This window comes from Rhamphochromis sp. 'chilingali' (genome assembly GCF_963969265.1).
Source record: "Rhamphochromis sp. 'chilingali' genome assembly, chromosome: 4".
In the NCBI taxonomy this organism is placed as follows: domain Eukaryota; kingdom Metazoa; phylum Chordata; class Actinopteri; order Cichliformes; family Cichlidae; genus Rhamphochromis; species Rhamphochromis sp. 'chilingali'.
The window spans coordinates 21,716,363-21,736,455 of NC_137948.1; the positions used below are offsets into that span (position 1 = coordinate 21,716,363).

At 40.3% G+C, this 20,093-nt stretch overlaps 1 protein-coding gene across 1 annotated transcript; it reads right to left on the reverse strand.

Moving 5' to 3' along the window:
- Positions 1–1,197: 1,197 nt before the first annotated feature.
- spock3 (SPARC (osteonectin), cwcv and kazal like domains proteoglycan 3) lies at positions 1,198–19,465 on the reverse strand. The gene is made up of 11 exons (XM_080879777.1): positions 19,328–19,465; positions 19,035–19,157; positions 9,467–9,506; positions 7,645–7,753; positions 6,817–6,925; positions 6,588–6,696; positions 6,246–6,359; positions 5,934–6,155; positions 5,061–5,123; positions 4,839–4,976; positions 1,198–3,803 (listed from the first exon to the last, which is right to left on the reverse strand). The coding sequence occupies exons 2-11, from the start codon at positions 19,155–19,157 to the stop codon at positions 3,649–3,651; spliced, it is 1,182 nt and encodes a 393-aa protein (XP_080735903.1). The 5' UTR covers positions 19,328–19,465; the 3' UTR covers positions 1,198–3,648.
- Positions 19,466–20,093: the final 628 nt, after the last annotated feature.

Below are 20,093 nucleotides of genomic sequence, written 5' to 3' on the forward strand. Positions count from 1 at the left end.
TGTTTTTTACCACACTTACAAGGGAGGATTAAAGCTACTGGGGGGACAAAAAACAATTTGGTTCAGGCTTTTTTTTTTTTTTCATAACTCTGAGAAAAGTCGTAGCTCACCGTGGTCGTAGCTTACCGAGAAAAAATAATTCTGCGGCACAATTCTGAATTTAATGTCAGAATTCTGAGAAAAAAAAACAAATTCTCAAAAAATCCTCGAGCATAATCTCCCCTTTAAAAACATGAACCCTCTCGATCGATCGATCGATCGATAGATAACCATTTCCATGAAAGGGTGAACATAGTCTGCATCAATACTTAGGTAGGCGGTACGTGTCAAAGTAAAGGACCAAAGGTTCCCTTGCAGACCATTGCCCAAGGCATCACACTGCCTCTGCTGACTAGCCTTCTTCCCATAGTGCATCCTGGTACCAAGTGTTCCCCAGGTAAATTATGTTACGATGAACGTCATTCATCAGACCAGGTCACCTTCCATTGATCCGTGGTCCAGTTTTGATACTGACAAGCCCATTGTTGGTGCTTTTAGTGGTAGACACGAGTCAGCATGGGCACCCTGATCAATGTACATACATATATGTGTGTGTGTGTGTGTGTGTGTGTGTGTGTGTGTGTGTGTGTGTGTGTGTGTGTGTGTGTGTGTGAAGCGCAGCCAGTATTTTGTAATAAATGGGTAATGAATCTCTCTTTTTTTTTGCTTTTTAATTTTGTTTTCTTTCTAGATCCTTACAACCTTGACTAAATTAACAGGAAGACCAACTCCAGTGTGTTGCGTGTTCCCTAGTGTCCATGTACTGAGCTGAAGTCATACAGTAATTTAAAAGGAGTTTTGCTCTGAATAATGATGAGGAAAAATGCAGAACAGGACATATTTTGCAGAAAAGATTGCTCAACAACTGGGTGTTTCACTTGACTTGCGCTAACGTCACACAATCTTCAGCAACACATTTCTTTTCCTAAATTTAAGAACAGAAATGGGGAAGATATGGTATGTTCTTTCAGTTTGAAACTGCCCTTGTCCAGTTTTTTCAGAATTTTTTAAAACTTTTTTTTGGTTTTGTGTTTTTTTAATCTAAGGAAAAGGTCAAAAAACCTGATGCATGATGGGGAGTCACACCAAAGTAATTTCGATATAGAGCCATTTCTTTGTCGCAGGACAGAAAATATATTCAGACTTTTATTTCATATATTTGAGGTTGATTCAATATATTCCAGGTTTATTCAATATATTCGGGCTTTTCCCGAACCTTATCCTATGGTCTGTTTTCCAGAATTCTGTGAGTGTGCTAGAAAAGCTAAGATGATGTCAGAACTGTAAAAACAAATATGCAAACAAACAAAACAAAACCCCACCACAACTTCTTTATTCCTGACAATGTTTCTGTTCTCTGTTTCAGTTCTTATGCTACCCTTTTGTTTTTAGTGGCCCCAATCCTCCTGCACACATACAAGCCTCAGCAGTATCGTTCTTTTCCCAAATATGAGAACAGAAATAGAGAACAGAAACGTTCTCAAAAAGAAACAAGAGCTTTTCTGCGCAGATTCTTGTCCTGCAACACTTGTGATGATGACAAAATTGGTCAATATAGTTTTTATTTCAGCAAATCATACATAGACTGTAAAAAAATGCATCTGTATCATAACCTTTAAACACTATCAGAGCTGTGATGACAGTGTGTGATTGGTTGAGAGTGTCTACAGTGTCTGAGGTCATCAAAATGATTTGCACGTTGTTACACTCATGAAACGGCACACTTTAAGACCGAAATGCTTTCCAGGTTCATAAAGTGAATTGAAATTCCATGTTAGAGCGAATGAGGAGAGCAAAAAACAAAAGTTAGAGATGGAGAAAAAAAAAACAGTTACATGGCACTTTTAATGTGTTAACATGGAATTTCAACAGATATTTGATCCAAAATGAAGCCAAATGGCAGACTAATCAATAAAAATTAACATAGGAGCTTAGGTGATCCCGGGTCTGCATAGACAGTCACGTGACTTATCGACAATACACATCTGGGATCAGATTCAGTTTTCAACCCTGACACACAATAAGTAGTTTAGAGCAGATCAGATACAAATTAAGCTTTTGAAACAAAGTAAAAGCAAACACTGTAAGATGAACATTGTCTTCTCATATAAAGCTGTCTAAACCAAAGCTTCCTCTAGCCAGTGTATAATATATAAAACATTTTCAAAACCAGCAGAATCTAAGTGTTTTTACGCCTTAACTGCTAAGCATCTCTGTGCTTATCTACATTCTAGCTATCCTATGTAACAAATCAGAAAATCTGAAGTATGGCCTAAGTAACACCATCATAAGAGAGACCCAAAACACATGCCAGACCAAAGTCCAAGTAGTATACAGGCTTAACAGTGAAGCCGCTCTTATGCAGTGTAACGGTGCGTTTAAGTCAGTCCAGAAAGCATGCTTCCCCGACTTCGACCACCACTACAAGGCACACCTTTCCCCTTTAACCTTCGCCCAACATATCATGTCATCAGACCTGCATGGATCTACGTTGTTACTGCTGTGCAGGAGACTTGTTCTGTTACTCTGTGTGCTAACACGTTAAGTCAGAGACTCGTATCTGAAAATGCAAAAACATCAACTGCACGCTATCTTTTAAAGAATTTTTCAGCAGTTTTCTTTGTGCTCATCAACCCATTAAAGGTCAATAAACATGTTTTAATTACATGGATTTGTGGCTGAACCACTTTACAACTTTTTTTGAATTCCTCAAAGGTTTGGCCTCGGGTTCAATAAAAACAACATCACGCAGTATTGGACATGCTAAGACAAATCTGCTTCATCTTCTGTATTCATCCTAAAGTGGATCAGAAACCAGATAACAGTAATACCCCACCAACACCACCACCGGCCACATAGTAATTTGTCTTTCCTTGTTGCTGAGCATTTGATTTGTGTCTCATTGAAAACAGCTAGCACGTCGCTTCTGATTGTTATCCAACTGGCATTTTTTGTTGGTTTTATTTTTTGCCTTAATTCTCCTAATGAAGCATGTCTAACTCTTATCTTGTTTTTCCACACAGTTACAGTCACAGTTACAAATCAAGATCAAAAGAAACCTAAAGAGTGCAATATTCTCTTATCTACATCATCAACATCCCACCTATACAACAGGAACATTTGATAAGGATTAAAGAGGTGGGTGCAGGGGAGAAGATGGAGGAATGAAGAAGGGGGGGGGGGAATCTCTTTAACATTGTGCCTTTGGCATCAACACACTCGGGCATCGGAGTGGTGCACAAAGACAGGACACAGACTGGAGGACACGGACTGTCCAATGAAGGGAAAGGTCTTTGCACATGTGACCAAATCCAACGCAGTGGATTGGTTATCGATTAGTCCTTATAATATTCTCTGGTTGGCTGACACACAAGTGAACAAGTGCCATGAACCACTCATATTTTATACTTAAACAGGAACAGAAATCATAAACTTTTTTCCAGGAATACTGATTTTTTTTCTAACTTATGAACAAACAATACACAGAGAATAGTCCATAGGCTGTTATTACGATTAAGTATCTGCCCGGGGAGTCACCTAGAAACGTGCAGTTTGACCAAACAAACAGTTTTCTCTTTTTTTTTTTCTTTTTTTTCTTGTTTTTTAAATTTATGACAGGTATTCGTCGTCGTCATCATCATCCTCATCTTCAATGTCCTCATCATCCATACCGGTCTGGTCATTGAGGACAAACGAGTCTTCATCGTCATCAGTGAACAGCGAGTCTCCACTGCCAAGGTCTCCGGAAGATTCCAAAATCACACCTGGAAACAGGAAGGAAACCCAGTTTTGTATCTAATAAAGTCTGATACTTTTATAGGAAAAATGTAATCTATACAGTCATGAAAATGAAAGCTTTCCTAGGACTCTACGCACCCCTGAGAAAAACAAAGTACATCCAGTGATTCAGCAGCTTGTAGAACTACCTTTAGCAACAGTAACTTAAAGTAAATGCTTTCTGTATGACTTTGTCTCTCACATCTTTGTGGAAGAATTTTATACCACTATTCTTTGCAATGCTGCATCAGTTCTTAAGCATTTTTTGAGTGAACATCTGCCTATGTTTACTTCCAAGAAACTACGCCTCTTTAAGATCCTCTTTTTATACCCAATTGTGTGACTGACATGTTCACAATTAATCTGATTAGCTGCAGACAGAGCTGCCCTGTGCTCGAGTTGTCTGACTTCAAAAAGCTATTACTGTGAGAGCAAAAACACTCATTAACCAATGTGTGACCTCACTATGGCTACTTCTGTTTGTTATTTACAGTCACATAGTGAATGTATTCCACTGACTCTGATAGAAATTTGGTTCAGTGGACTATCTTTGCCTGCACCATAATATTATGGACCAGAACCTCTCTCCCTGTGTGATGCAGCCACACATTTGGAGTCAAAGCCAAAGATATCACCATGACTGCCCAAAACAGATTTCATTTGGCCTTACACTTAAAGCAATAGTGTGGAGATAAGCTTAGGTGAGAAAAATCGAGCTTCGGGACAAACAGCATGAGGATTTTGTTGCCTTTGAAAGAGCTGCACTCGCTAGGTTTCCCCTCTTTTCAGTTGCTGTGCTAAGCTAAACTACCTAGCTGGTGGATGTAGCTAAATACTATGGCAGTGGCAACGATCTTCTTATCCAGCCTCCAGCAAATTGATGAACAGAAACAGATGACAGGCTTCATGAGCTTACATTGATATCTGTGATTTATTTCCTCTCCCTTAATTTTTCCCATCATGCTGTGTGTCTCTCATTTTCTTAAACACACACACTTGACACGCTTGGATGTCTTGCCTACCGCAGTCTGCAGGGCCATGAGTGCGTGAGCCAGCCACCTCGTTGCCATAGCGATCCACACACCAGCACTGGCCGCTGCTGCTGTGACACTGGTGGGTCCGATAGTAACCTTCCTCATCACAAGATGGCAAATACTGACCTACAGGAGCGAGCCAAAACACACACCATGAGTTCAGGCCGCACAGCGTTTGTGCGCGTATTTGTGATTCTGCGTGCGTCTCACCGAGTAACTTCTTGCCTGCTTGCTTTTTGTTGATAATGGACAGCTCTGCTTTGCATGGGGAATCTGAAAGAGACCGACAAGGGACACACTGTTGACAGACTGCAGAAGTCTGCTTTTCTGGGAATGCGTAAATCTTCCTTCCTTTGTCTGCTTTTGTGCTTTCATATCGATGCTTGTTTGTGTACCTCCTGTGACTCGTGGGTAAATAGTCTCCCTTTATTACCCCAAAACAAGTTTTCATCCCTGGTTTCATACAAATGTGTTTTTCATGCATTTTTTTTGTATGACACTGTTTTGCATTTTATTGTGCTGTACAGACTACAATAATATCCAGTGCTGAGAAAAAAAGGCTGCTGCGACTGAATACAAGGTCTCTCTTATTATTATATCTGTAGAAGTTTGAGACTGAAAACTTAGATCTTGTTTTCAAACCTTTGCACAATTTCAGTTGATTATGGCTTGCTAAAGTGACAGAAGAGACTGAATAGCAAAGTAAAACTGCTACATTAAAGCGATAAAGACGCAGCAGGACAGACATCACAAATCAGTCCATCAGGCAGGTTCATAAGCAAACGGCTAGGTTAAATAATATAAACCACTTTATTTAGGTGGTAAAATTTAAAATGCATTTCAAAGGTTGCTAATAATTTGTCTCTGTAAAGAAAAAGTGAGCATGAACACCAAATTGAATCTTTACCATGTTTGCAATAGCGGACAGCTGAGGTCATCATTTTACTAATTTAATGTAAATGTCTTTTCCAAATAAAGCTCGGCAAACTAATATGACTGGGTCCTTGTGTTTCTTCCACTAAGATCTCAGCACATTATTCAGTGCAAACAGTGTTACAGTAAAGAAAACAGGTGTGTCCTTACCTGTGTACCTCTGGAAGCCTGTGCACCACTCAGAGCTGGTTATAAATTTGTCTGCGTTTATATCGCAAGATTTGAAGAAAGCATCTGAGCAGGGCTCATTCCTGTCCAGATAGAGGCTCCTGATCTCTGATTGGTCCAGCTGTAGGTCAAAGTTAGTGTCCAGCCGGGAGAACATCCAACCCAGGGGGTCCTTACAAATAGCTGATGTCCCAACTTCAAACTCTGTGGGTGGGGGGAGATCAAAAAGAGTGGGTGGCTATATTAAGAGTTTTTGTTTATGACTGAGTGTGTCACTAAAGCCAGCCTACTCACTGTTCTTCTCTGGCTTCTGGATCTTGACCCTCTTGTGGTTGCCATTCTCATGCAGCACTCTGAACCAGTCTCTCAGGCGGCTCACCACCTCCTTCAGCTCCGACTCGCTGCACACTGCAGAATAGTGACACTAAAGATTAATGACAGGAAAGTGACACTTTAATGTCCTCCTGCCTCCTCATGGACACCAGGAGTTAAGAGTCAGCTATGGCACAGAAACTCTAAGCTATCGCAACGACCCTTCACCAGGGCAGGAGTTTTATAATAAAGATGGGGCTGAACACCGTGGCAAACCCCACCCAGGCTTGCAGCGTGTGCATTCAAGTGTGCAAAACTGTGTACCTTTCTTCTCTGCGGAGCTCTGTTCAAGCTGAGAGGGACAAGGACACATGCCAGGGCACTTCACAGTAATCTTCTTTCCCGTGATGCATGCTTGGTAGTCTAACTTACACTGATTGAGAGCGACAGAGACAGAAGGGACGAGGCAGAAGAGGAAGCAGAATCAGGATGCATGTCTCATCAGGGGGAAATGAAAAAAGTGCGACTTATGGGTGTTTGTGTGTGCAGGCACCTTGGTGGAGTAGGTGTGGCCATCACTTCCACATACGGGCGAGGGGTGAACCACGGGGCACGGTGTGCACTTTGACCCTGGACTCTGGTACAGATTGGCATCTTTAAAGCTGGAGAGAAGATTGAAAAGACTTGTTGTTTTTCACAATCACTGAATATCTGAGTGTTAAAACATGTCAAATGAAGTCCCATTTAACAATGATGCCTTCATCACAGTGCCTCGTCGGGCCCACCCTCCCAGTTTCCTTTAAATCTAAATCTTTTCTAAGCATTTTGGATCTGTGCTGGATTGTCTTGTTCAAAAAAATGAGACGAGGATTTAGGATTTGTGTGTGATTATTTTCTGATTTGCTTGCACACTGTAGTGGGAATTGTGTTGTTGCTAAGAATGGGAAATGGGGTCAGTATGATGTTACTGTCCTCTGCCCAGTCTGCAGTGTCCTAGACAGAAAAACACACACACGTACAAAGCCCATTCATATCACTTGGCAGGACTTTGGGTCCATTGTAAGAAAGCACCAGTGCTGCGGGTAATTGGACCAAACTGTAATGTCACACAACAGTCGCAAGAGAGACTGGAAAACCAGTAAACCAGCTGGAAGAGAAGGAGAACAGCAGCCCCTCTGGTGCTGCTACTTATTATGCCCCATACATTAAAAGAACAAAAAAAAAAAATGCAAAACACAAAACTCTGCTTTTATTTTTTTCCAAAATTCTCTCTCATTCATGTTCCACTTCATAACAGAAACATCTGAAAAGAAAAATAAGGGGCAGCTGGACACACAGGCTTGTTAAAATATCAAGCGTGTGTGTGTGTGTGCACTCTTACCTAACTCGCCTCTGGCTGACACAAGTGGCAGTCTTAAAATCCTCAGCCACACACACCTTGTGGCGACTGCATTTGATTTTCAGACAAGGGTCTTTGGCTGGATCAAGGCCTAAAAATACAGAAGAGACATACACAAACATGCTTTTTAACATGTGTATGCAACATTTATAGCCTCTCTATTTACAGTTTCCAATAATTCGTAATACTACGAGCAACGGTTAGCTTTTCCTTTTTGTTGTTTCAAAATCTAGATCAATGGTTCATAGTTAAACGAAGTGCTTCTTTTCACTTTCACATCTCAGTGACGTGAAAAGTTGTTTAAAGCTGAAGTGCATTTGCGTGTGTTTATTTGAGTCGGTATTTATTCACAGAGTACACTGGCCACGTGTCTCCCACACTAAACTCAGAGCCATAATGCCGTTAAGTATCCTTGCAGCTAAAAACAGATGGAAATGGTTTTAGAAGCTACTTCTGATCTTACATCAGCATCCGTTGAGTGTCATTTATATGTGTGCTCTTGTGGAGATCCTCAAACTGATTTACTGTCAGATCACACAGGCAGAGAGGCATATGGCACTAAAGGTGGGGGCTGATTTTGGATCTGAATCTGAAGCAGACGGTATGATCCCTGCCAGTAAAGACAAGCTAGCTGCTTCTGACCCTGTGTCAGCTTTCAGCGAGTCACCTATGAGCAAAACCTAAGGCCCTTAGCTGTTCCCAGAACAGTCTGTGAATGACCTTTGCGCTAAAGAACCTTACTGTAATCCCTGAGCAGCTTTGGAAGATTATCCTGCCTCCACCCACCAACACACTATCTAATGCTATTGTTTGCCTGACATGTCTGTGTGTGTGGATGCGTTTGAGGATACAGCGATAAGTGAGAGTTCATGTCCTGACGTGCCTCGATGTGTGTAAGAGCTTAGCACTGTCAGTAATACAATGGGACATTAGAAGATAAAAGAACAGGAAATCATCCTGTTTTTTTCAGCTGGGTGCTGAGGTTAAAATAATTGGGGATGGCTTACAAGTAAAACCTTCAAAATCTCGTTTTATAAGAAAGAGCCACCATGATGATATTTATACACTGGATATGAGCATGGCTTGTATCAACCTGCACAACAAGCTGGTGGATGCCAAACAGAGTGACAACTTCTATAAGAACAGGAAACTGTTGAAAGTGTATTAATCTTTTTTTTCCTGCTTTGACCAGTTCATATTACACTACGTCTGCAGATCGATGCATACATCAAGGGTCCGACTTACTAATGCACTTTAAAAAGAAGGTGCAGTGACACGATCGTGTGTGTTAGACGTGCGAACTTTTTGCGACTGTCTGTGTTGCATATGTATTTCTAGAAGTTCTTTTCTCAAGGTGCAAAAATATAGGAAGATATTTTAAATCAAGTACAAAACCTGATTTACTAACTTTTGTGACACACAATTTACTTCTAATTGCATCAACATTTAATGTGGAATGTTTTTATTCTTATGTTATTTTTTGCACTTCATATCGAAGTGAACTGAATGTGCCTGTGTTTAGGAAACAGCACAACTTTTGTATTTGGGATTGCACTCACGTGTTATTTTGATCACATTTAGCAAATCTGACCATATGTCTGCAGACTGACGAAGATGCTAAATGTTCATCAAATGAGTCTCTACAAGCTTAACCTGCCTGACATTACCTCCTATATTTCCTAATCACAAAGAACACATGGGCCAAGTTGTAAATATATAGCTATGACTATTCCGTGCTCTTATTTTGATTATTTTAGGACTAACACAGCCACTTCAGTTCTGACTCTTTCTCAATCACACCCACCTTGATCAAAGGGCTTGGATGGAGTCCATGTTCCAGGCTCCTGAAACATATCATGAAAATACTGCTCAGATCACATATTAAGCAAATATTTCACTACACATGATCACCGTACACAGACTACAGATTAAAGAGTCATACAAACCTCAACTTCCTTTATGAGAAAGCATTACGGAAACAGAGAGGCAGGAATTAATTCTGATTAGGTTTAGCACTTGGAGACACACACACACAAGCATACAGTGTCATCCGGTATCATTGAGCATGCTTTGATTTTGTCACGATAATATCGATGTTATGAAAGTAGCTCTCCGTGGATAAAAGATGTCCTTGTCTCACTGTGTGTCAGTGCATGTGCTTTATACTTCTTCATATCACTGAAAAGAGAAATTTGTTTCATGCAACACATGCTTCTACACGACAGTGCTATAGTGGTGCAGCTGGTGAAGCTTTGCACCATTTAAGTTGTGTAAAATTGCTGTTAGTAACTGGATATGATTGAAATAAAAAGGATGATTAACAAATAAGCTAAATTGTGGTATCATAAGAGCACCTCTATAAAAATTTGCAAACTAAGAGATCTTTTTTATGTTCTCTGCATAAGGAGAAGCCTTACAGAGATAAAAATATATAACCCGAAAATATAAGTTTTTTGTGATTCATTTTTATATTTAACATCCTACAAAATGCTCTGCTCTATTAAAATCTTCCTCGGTGTAGTTGAATGAGTCGGTTCATTGCCTGTGAAAATGTTCCCACAGTCTAAAAAAGGAATTCGCAGAGGTGAGCAATTTGCCAGCTTTTAATAGAAGGCCAAGATGGAGACACACCCAGCGGGCGCTGGCTTATGATGCAAATGTAAAAGGAGCTTAAGAACTTGTGAGCTCTGTGTTGTTTTGCTGAGGTCAAAGATCTCACTGTCTGGTCTCTCCCTCTGTCTCTGGGCATCCATTCAAACCCAACACCGCACCGCGGTCTCTCGGATTCTGTCACAATGGTAACCCGTTGTTGTCGTCTCACCTGCCTGCTTTCTGTTGTGTTTGTCGTCCACGTTCAGTCACACTCACACACATTACTGGAGATTACATCCGTTACAAGGAATAAACCAAAAATCCAAAAGATTAATGTTTTTTCTCATATGTGTGTACTAGCACTGAACCTTTTAGTCATACATGATGTTTGCATACAGTAATCAAAAAACACAACTCATTTATAAAACTGTCATATTTAGAGTTTCCAGTGCAATCATTACAAACTACAAACTTTCCAGAAAGAACAAAAGCAACAAATGAAACTAAATTTACTGTTAGCAGTTAGAGCTAATTTCAGAGTTTTAATGACAAAATACAATTATGACAAGGGATTTGTGTTTTAAACATAATGGCAATGCAGCTGAAAACACAGAGACAATTTCAAATCCAATTATTCACCCAAGTCCTTTTTTCGAATGACTCTAAAGTCTAAAAAGCAACCACTGACCTCCATGCCACGGATCAGAAAGATAGTTTAAAGATCTTATAAGAACGACTCATTTCAGCACAACTACAATGCACAAAGACCAAAAACTCTCCTTGTGAATTTAGTGATAAATTGTAGTTGGAAATTCATAAATCATGCACTGATGGTTCAGTTCTGTGGAGTTCCTTAGGCTCTTCTTCTTCTCTAAATATGGGATGAGGAATGATTAGGAAGTCGTTCATGTTCTATTTATGACTGGAGTCATTTAAAGCAGAACCACAACACAAGAATGACAAAACCACCTGTGAATACATCAGAAACTGTCCCAGGACCTATGAGAGCGCCTCATACATCAATGGGCTCAACTTGACTTCCAAAGTAGGAAAAACCTCTGCCCCCCAAAACCCCCATAATGTCAAATTTTTAACTTGGAAAACAGAAGTTGCTTCTGGAAAAAACCCTGACCCTGTGCTGTTGTGGCCACAGCTGGACAAACAGAAAAAACCCATCCCACAGATTTCAAAAGCTGAAGTCTAAAAGCACAAAGTGAAAAACTCCCACAGTACTGATGGAGATGCCTTCCTTAATGATGACCTTCCTCTGCGTACTCAAATGCAAAACAGTGAAGCCGTGCTTGCTTTGTGCAGTACTCTTCAGCATGTGACTGTGATTGGAGGCCACTTTTCTGAAATGGGTTTGCTAAGTGTCTCTCTAGAAGAAGTTACAGCATGACGTTTGCAGTATTAGACATTATGAATGTGAACTAGCTCGCGCATCAGTCTGCTGCACATTAATACATGAATGAAAACGAAAATAACAAGCCATGTGTCTTTACTTCTATTACTCATAATTTCACTTAGAATACATAAATAAGTTTAGGTATGAGTGTATGGCTTCAAAGAAACATTTTTTTTAGTGGCCTCTGATTTCTATGGACACAGTTTCCTCGCGTTCTCCCTCGTACAGAGCAGATTAATTGTGCTGCTGTGATATATTTTGGCCATACATCACTTTGTACATGGAGAAATGCGATGTGGTGCAGTGGTTTGGACGGGCGAGAGATGAATTGTGAAAAAGCAATGACAGCGGAAGGCCAGAGTAACTACAGTTATGAAGCAGTTATTGCTTGGGCCACAGTGAGAAACTACACAACAGCAAAGACAAATGTGCTCCACCAAACACACGTTAAAAACTTAAATGAAGATGAAAGGAAGTTTAAAAAGAAGAAGAAGAAGAAGAAGAAGAAGAAGAAGAAGAAGAAGAAGAAGAAGAAGACAGCCAAGTTGAGCTTTACAGCTCTGGCATGGCAGGACGTTTGGTAATATGAGTGTACTTTTACAAATATGAAGTACTGCAGTGTGCTATTCCAAATTATCTACTTTGGATGTGCTTGACAAGTTTGCACTGTTTTTCTAACATCTTACTCCAGTTCACTTGTATAGATTCACTTAAGATTATCTTAAGTTTTGTTTAAGATTTTTAGCAATCATAGCACACAGTACTGCAGACGGCTTGTATCTGTTGTTACAAACCTGGGTTTTAAGATGGACAGTGATTTTAAATTAGATAGTCAAATTAGGGGTACTGTCAAGTCCAGTTTTTATCATCTAAGGCGCTTGGCAAAGATAAGACCTATTTTATCCAGGCCGCATCTTGAAACGGTAATCCATGCTTTTATTTCATGTCGTTTAAATTACTGTAATGCACTATATTGTGGAGTTAGTCAGCATCTTCTCTCTCGTCTGCAGCTGGTCCAAAATTCTGCTGCACGACTTTTAACCAGAACTCGTAAAAGAGAGCACATAACTCCCGTCCTGGCTTCACTCCATTGGCTGCCTGTATATCTTAGAGTTCATTTTAAAATTCTCATGTTTGTGTTTAAATGTTTAAATGGTCTTGCCCCAACTTACCTCTCTGAGCTTCTGCATCCTTACTCACCCCCCAGGTCTCTCAAGTCAGCTGACAAGCTGCTCCTGGAGGTACCCAGGTCCAAGAGAAAGCTCAGAGGGGACAGGGCCTTCTCTATTGCTGCTCCTAATCTGTGGAACAATCTTTCCCAGCACATTATATCATATATGTCATTATATTATGCTGCTATTCATACTGTCATTATATTAATGCTGCTATCCTGTATATATTGTACATACTATTGTTTGAGTACTTACGATTGTTTTTTTTGTACTTTTTATATTTTACATTTATATTTATTATTGAAACTTGCACCAAGGGAGTGGCACTCCAATTTCGTTGTACTCTGTACAATGACAATAAAGGCTATTCTATTCTATTCTATTCTATTCTATTCTATTAGAGAGGCCCCTTCACTGTCCACTTTTAAAACACGTCTTAAAACTCATTTTTACCCTTTGGCTTATGACACAGTCTGACCCTGATTTTATTGTTTTAATCTAATGTGCTGATTTTATTGTTTTAAATGTGTGTGTTTTTTTTATATATATATGTTTTACTTATCTTATATTATTATTACTATTTTTCTCATTTTTTTAACATGCTCAATGTATCATGTTTGGCATGTCAAGTGTACAGCACTTTGTGTTCAGCTGGTGGCTGATCTGAAAGCGCTATATAAATAAATTGCTTGCTTGCTTGCTTGTATTTGGACCAATGAAAGAACTGCTCACAGCGACAGAGTTGCTGACCTGCAGTATATGACTAAATGTTGTATCTTGACTTAAACCAATTATACTAAATGTATGAAGGCAAAGCAAATGCTTCTATTTTACTTTTTTTGTAGTCTATAAGTGACAATGATGTAGAATTATTTACACTGTTGAACTGAAGCTGTTTACCCCAACATCCCCATTATGAAAAAACACGACTTCAACTGTCAAGAGTGTCTCCCTGTGTCTCGCTTCCTTGCCTGCTGTGTGGAGGAATAGGGTCAACTCTTGCTCTTTCTTAGCTCTAATTAATTTCTCCATCTTGTCCTTTATTGTTAATCCTTCTGACCTTCACTACAGACTCTTTGGTACTCTTCACATCGTGTGTCTCTAGCTTCAAATAATAATAAAAAACGCTGTGGTAAAGGTGAGCATCTGCTTCTCTTGCTTAGAGTTACACACACAATCTGAGGTCTTCCTTAGCATTAGGAAAAGACACAGAGCAGAGATGAAGCCATATAGTGAGGTATTTGTTTCTGTTCAGGATGTGCCCCTTCCAGCAGTGCAAACTGTGGAGACTGAATAATGAGAACATTGCATTATAGGGCCAGGCCCTCTGGACCAGTCAAGACAACAAAAGTGCTTGCGGTCTGATTCCTTAATGGAATCAACAGACGCATGCACACAAGCACGGACTCACACACACGCACACATGAGCGCACGTCCATGTACAGACAGCTCTGCAAACAAACATACTTATCACCACAGCCCTGACTGCAGTGTCAGAATCTGTCAGCACTACAAAACATCAAATAACTGGAAGAATGCACTTCAGTGCACATGCAACCCGCCACCCACTTTCCTAAAAAACACAGAAAACCTAAAATTCAACAATAGACCTAAAGGTCTCCTGAGTGTGCTCGAAAATGGCAACTTTTCAATTTATCTCTCCATTTGTTTCCACCTCTATTCTTTGCTCTCCCTCATGGTTCTAACAGCCTTTTTTTCCTCATGTGCACCAAATCATGCAAACACAACAGTATGTGGCTAATACCCTAATTTGCTGCTGTGGGTATCGATTTGATGCGGTTTTATCCGGATGCCTGTAGAAACATTTCCTAGTGACTATCTTGCTTCCGACAACCGCTTTTCTCACCTTTACTTCACATTTTCCCAGATCTGATTTCGGTGCTTCTAATTGCATCCTAATGACCTCCTTTCCTGTCCTTGTTACCTTCCTTCTGATGTCTAACAGGAGAAATATGTACATTTTTTTCACTGTGCCAGCTCTGCTCGTCTTGCTCAAGCTTGTCGCATGCATGCACTCGCAAACACATACAAATCTACACTGAGGTGCTTTGAAGCGGAAAACGCCTGAAGCTCTGTACCTTTCCTACACACAAACAGTGTAGGACTCTCTCTCTCTCTCTCTCACACACACACACACACACACACACACACACACACACACACACACACACACACACACACACACACACACACACACACACACACACACACACACACAGAGAAAACACAGAGACAGGAGCGACTACAAAAAGGTATAATCTGCTCTTATGAGAGTGGCCTACACAGGATGTTATTTTCCTCCTATAATATACCGCACAATAAATTGGCGTGAATGTCATCACGCATCACTCATCGTGTTTTTCCTCCAATTGTTAACAGTCTCTTCGCTCTGTGCCAGTGCTGCAAGCAGGCCAAGGTCCAGCAAGAGAAGCAGAATATCTAAAAACTGAGATGGCACCAGTGCTGAATAAGACAGCCCCAGGCCTCCACAGCCACCCTAACAGGACTTAACAGTTAACCAGTGGCCAAAATCCCATATAGTGCACTTAGCATGAAACCCACTTATGGCTCTTGCTGAAAGATGTAAAAACAATAAAAAAAAATTTAAAAAATACAGGCCTGACATATAAAATGAAAATCACAGGAAAAAAAAGTTGTGCACAGAATCCCAGTGCACTGGTGGAAGAACTGTGTATGTTTCACTATTTAAAAAAAAATCCTTTTTAGCTTTTAATTTGTTTTAAACTATTTTCAACTTTGTTCCATTTGTTTTTATTGCTATTAACTTCAGCCACCTCTTATCACCTTTCATTTTTATGGAAATTGGTGCAGAGATTTACTGAAATAGGTAAACTTACAAGTGAAAAGGAAAAATAATTTGTACAATTCTAACGTGCTTGAAAGTCATTGTGTGGTATGACCAGCTTTATTTTTCAAGATGATCCCACACAGATGGATCAACTGCAGGGCCAGATGTATCTCTCATAACTTTTAGATACTGTTCATCTGCTGTAGATTCTTTTTAAGGCTTGCCACGTCTTCATTTGTCTTCCACAGTTTCCTCAAATTTATTTAAGTACACACTGCACACCTGTTGTGACACACCAAGTTGTCGGCTAGTGTCTCTTTGGAATTCACCTTGTTGGTGCAAAAATACAATTTTATATCTGTCAAATTAAGTTATCTTTGGCATTTTTCATAAATTCAACTAAAGAAACAGGAGCAAATTCTCTGTTTTTACGACAGGCTGCTACTAACAAAGTGCTTAAACATACAATTGAAAATCGGTTCTTTGCTAAGTCGTTTGCTTTGTAGATACAACTGGCTCAAACCTCGAGTTAGGTGCTTTTTTGTATAATTGATTGACTCATAGGTCAGTGTTAACAAACAAACTAACAAATAAAATATAAACATTTTACAGTTACAGGGACTAGGTTGAAAATGAGTGAAAAAGCAGCCAATGTCCAATGAAAAACTTTGAAAGACCAGAAAGACTGAAGAACTATTAGTCAAGACCATTAAAAAAACCAAAACCAAGAAAGCCTGGATCCTTGGTAGCACAATGTAAAGAAACGCGGGGTGGCTTTTGCGTAACTGCAGATGCACACAAGGATTTGTAACACTCACAACATTTAAAGTTAGAGAAAATGTTTAAGATAACCTAGCCTGCTATTTGGTCATTTGACAAAGTCTTATGGGAATATTTTTTCATTTGTGGTCCTTTGTGAATCTTTGACAGCTATGGAACAGTTAAAAGACAACTTCATGCATTGCAATCACATGACTTTAATTAAATAGTCTTTGAATCCCTGCAGGGGAAACCCCAACTTTAAAAAAAGCTGATGTAACCACTTCCTGTATAGAAACATTATGTAGGCCATGTCTCCAAAACAAAGTTCATATGTATTCACAAGTTGTGCTCGATGTCTTGTGACAGTCGGTTGCAGCTTTCCTGTGCTGCTTGCTGGCCCCTCGAGCTCTAACCTCTGTACAGCGAGTGCACACAGTATGTGACAGCAGCGTGACGCTGCTGAAGTGATTGTGTTCCTTAATGCATGACTATATCAGTCAAATTGCCATCACCTCTAACTATAGTGCATCATCATTAGCACAGAAACAGAATCGGAAATTAGACTCCAGAAGCACTGCACAGGTGTTAATGATCTACAAACACAGCAAGCCTAACAACACATGTGTTTCATCTAGTTCCAGATAGGTGCACTGAATATGATTTTATTTCTTTTTTAAAAAACTTCGATTTTAATGGACCTATATTTGGATTGTTGGATTTCAACCACAGTGTTGAAATGCATACAAAATATCCGAAAGGAAAGATGAATAGATTGAACATAGCTGCTTTATAAAATGCACAGATACATTACTGCGTGCAACAGTGCAAAAAAGAAAAAACAAACAAACAACAAAACCACACAGACAGACAATTTGGGACACAACCTTAAAACGGGAAATGAAAGGCACACATGTATATACAGAGCATTCAGTACTTTTGCACTCCACCTCTAACTCTAATGCCTGCTGAGCCTCAAGGTTAAATCACACAGATGTGAATGCACACGAAGCTTTCAGCTCACCGACAATCATTCTACATGCTTTCATGTTTCCTTTCCACTCTCATTACTCTGCCGCTTCTTCTCACCTGTCTATCTGTCCATCTATCTATCAATTCTTATGCATTAACACAGTAACAAAGCTCTGCTAACTTTCTTTCTACCGCCTTCTTGTAGCTCAGGATGTCAGATCATCCTAAATAGCACACGGTGCGCAGTTAATCACATTTCCTCTCTTCTTGGTTCTGACACTCTATTTGGATAATCCAAATCCTGTTCAATAGTTGGACCTGAATGTATCACATGGCTCCACCTGAGCTGATGGGATCTCACACAAGTGTGACTGGCAGAGAAAGTGAGACAAATAAGTACAAGTTACATAGAAAGCCGTGTATAAAAAACAGCACTTTCTCTTAGCTTTAAAAAAAAATAAAATAAATACATTTCACTTGCGCTTTTGTTGCTCTGCCTCTCTGTCGGATATCAAACACGTCAAGGACCTTCAGGTAACAATTCCCAGTGCATTTGTTCAGCAGTGTGGTAAAACCACTCAGAGCTGGAGTACATTTTTTCTATCATGTTAAATCTGTTTGTTTTTCAGTCACTGAGGTACAGTACATAAAGACTGTTATGTGCAGACATGCTTATTTTCATATATCCCATCTTGTGAGTGAGAACAAGTTCAAGCCTGCACAAATCAGTCCTGGTGTGGAGCCATTTAATCTGTGCCTAGAGGGAAGACGTGTTTTTTTTTTAGCAAATACACACCACCTAAACTCTATTGGACTATTTCCAGTTTTTTATCTGTATAATACAGATGTTATGCCTTTAATTACAAGCTAAAAAATCTTTAAGTATTGCTCAAGGTAAAAAAAAAAAAGTATTTCCATTACTGTAAAGAATGACAGTTGTTTATGGGACATATGCATGCAGCCTGGCAGCAGGACCACATGGTCAGAGGCTACTGGTATGTGCCATGACAATCAGTGGCGGCATTAACTTCACTAAGTGGCCCTAAATACCCACGTCAGGTTAATCGTGGCTGACAGCACCTTCTTGAAGTCAGCTAGTTAAGAAGCTGTTAAAAGAGGAGACCAAAAGGCGCACAACACATCGCGTTATATTCCTTTAATATTCCCACAGGGACCCACGGTGTGTGGGTTTAAAGTGGACTCGCTCTACATTGTTCATCTAGGCCTTGCTGCTGCTGACTCTCTCCTCATACCTGCTTATTATAATTAGGCCCCTTTTTGGGGGGACTCTGTGGTGCCTCACAGACTGCTCTGCGCCTTTGTGATTCGCACAGGCCTCGGCTATCTCTGCTAAGCAGGGACTGCTATCGCGGAAACACACTCACAGGCAAGGATCATCCCAGCATCGCTATTAGTGTATTTACTGTCTCAGCGGAGCGGCTGATGAACGTGTGACAAACGGCACAACGGGCCCCGTGACGCGGCGCTTGGACACAACGACAAAACGAGGAGCGCGTGATCACAAACCAATGAGGGTGGCTAGAGGGAGAGAAAAGAGGGGGGCTGGAGCGGGGCGTAAATGAGATAATGTGGAGTTGGGGTGGTGGGGGCGATAATAATATAAGCCTGAAATGTTACTTACATCTCTGAATTTATCCCATTTCCCCGTGAGCCACTTATCATCCAGAAAATTGCCGCTCTCGGAGCGAGCGGAGACGTGTCCAAAGGCGACGGCGTACACACACAGCAAGGCGACGCTCAGCATCTGCGGACACACAACAGCACACACAGATAGAGAGAGGACATTGGGTCCGGCTGTAGGACACCGCAATCGCGCTGAAACAGAAGCAGTTCAATCTGCGTCGCATCTGCGACGAACGCTGAGCGTCAGCTCGGTAAATATCAACACGGAGCTTTCTGGTGGTTTTTTCCTACCTTGTCGCATCAGCTGCTCTCCAGACTGTATGTGCTCGCTGCCGTTCCTGTCACTAGTAATAGCAGCCTCTCCTCCCTCACCGTCTCTCCGCACCGGCTGTCTGTGCGCAGCAGAAAACGGGAACGCGCTCGGATGCGTGCACGAGCTCTGTGTCTTTTTCTGTTTTTTTGTATCCGCGCGTAGCAGACGCTCCTGATTGTTGGATGTGGTGCTGCTATCAGCTAAAGCGATTTCCAGTGATTACCGCTTACGAAAACTGTAGCGCTGGTCTTCAGTATTTACAGTTTTGTGCAAGAATCTATTGTAATTCGCACTCCAACAATAAATTACTGTCAGTATCTATGATGTACATTTTCTTGTATACTTTTTCAATTAAATACACAAAAGGAGGTAAAAACAAACACATTTAAAAAAAGATCTCTTGGGAAGAGCAGTTCATGTGCAGTTCTGATTTGGACTGTTCCAGCAGTCAAATAAGGCCTACCGCAAACTTCGCTTTGCATGTTTTTAAAGGGTAATGATGGCTTTTAAAAATGTAGATTATAATATTCATATTCAGTTGTTCCCACAAAGAGTTTTAAAAATGAAATCCCAAACATGTCTTTAAAAAACCCTAATTTAATAAAGTAAAACTGTATTTTTCAGAAAATGTCATGTATGAGCATAAACTCTATCTGGTGCTGTATATTAATGGGATTAATATTAGGCTAATAGCACGAGATAAAAGGAGAATTTAACAACAATCTTTTTTCTTCTTTTTTTTTA

Excerpts from the sequence above, each read along its gene's own strand:
- spock3 (XM_080879777.1), bottom strand. The coding sequence starts at position 19,157 with ATGCTGAGCGTCGCCTTGCTGTGTGTGTACGCCGTCGCCTTTGGACAC. Across the intron at positions 6,926-7,644 it reads GTCAGCCAGAGGCGAGTTAG|CTTTAAAGATGCCAATCTGT; the intron begins GTAAGAGTGCAC and ends TCTTCTCTCCAG. Across the intron at positions 3,804-4,838 it reads TCATGGCCCTGCAGACTGCG|GTGTGATTTTGGAATCTTCC; the intron begins GTAGGCAAGACA and ends TCCTGTTTCCAG.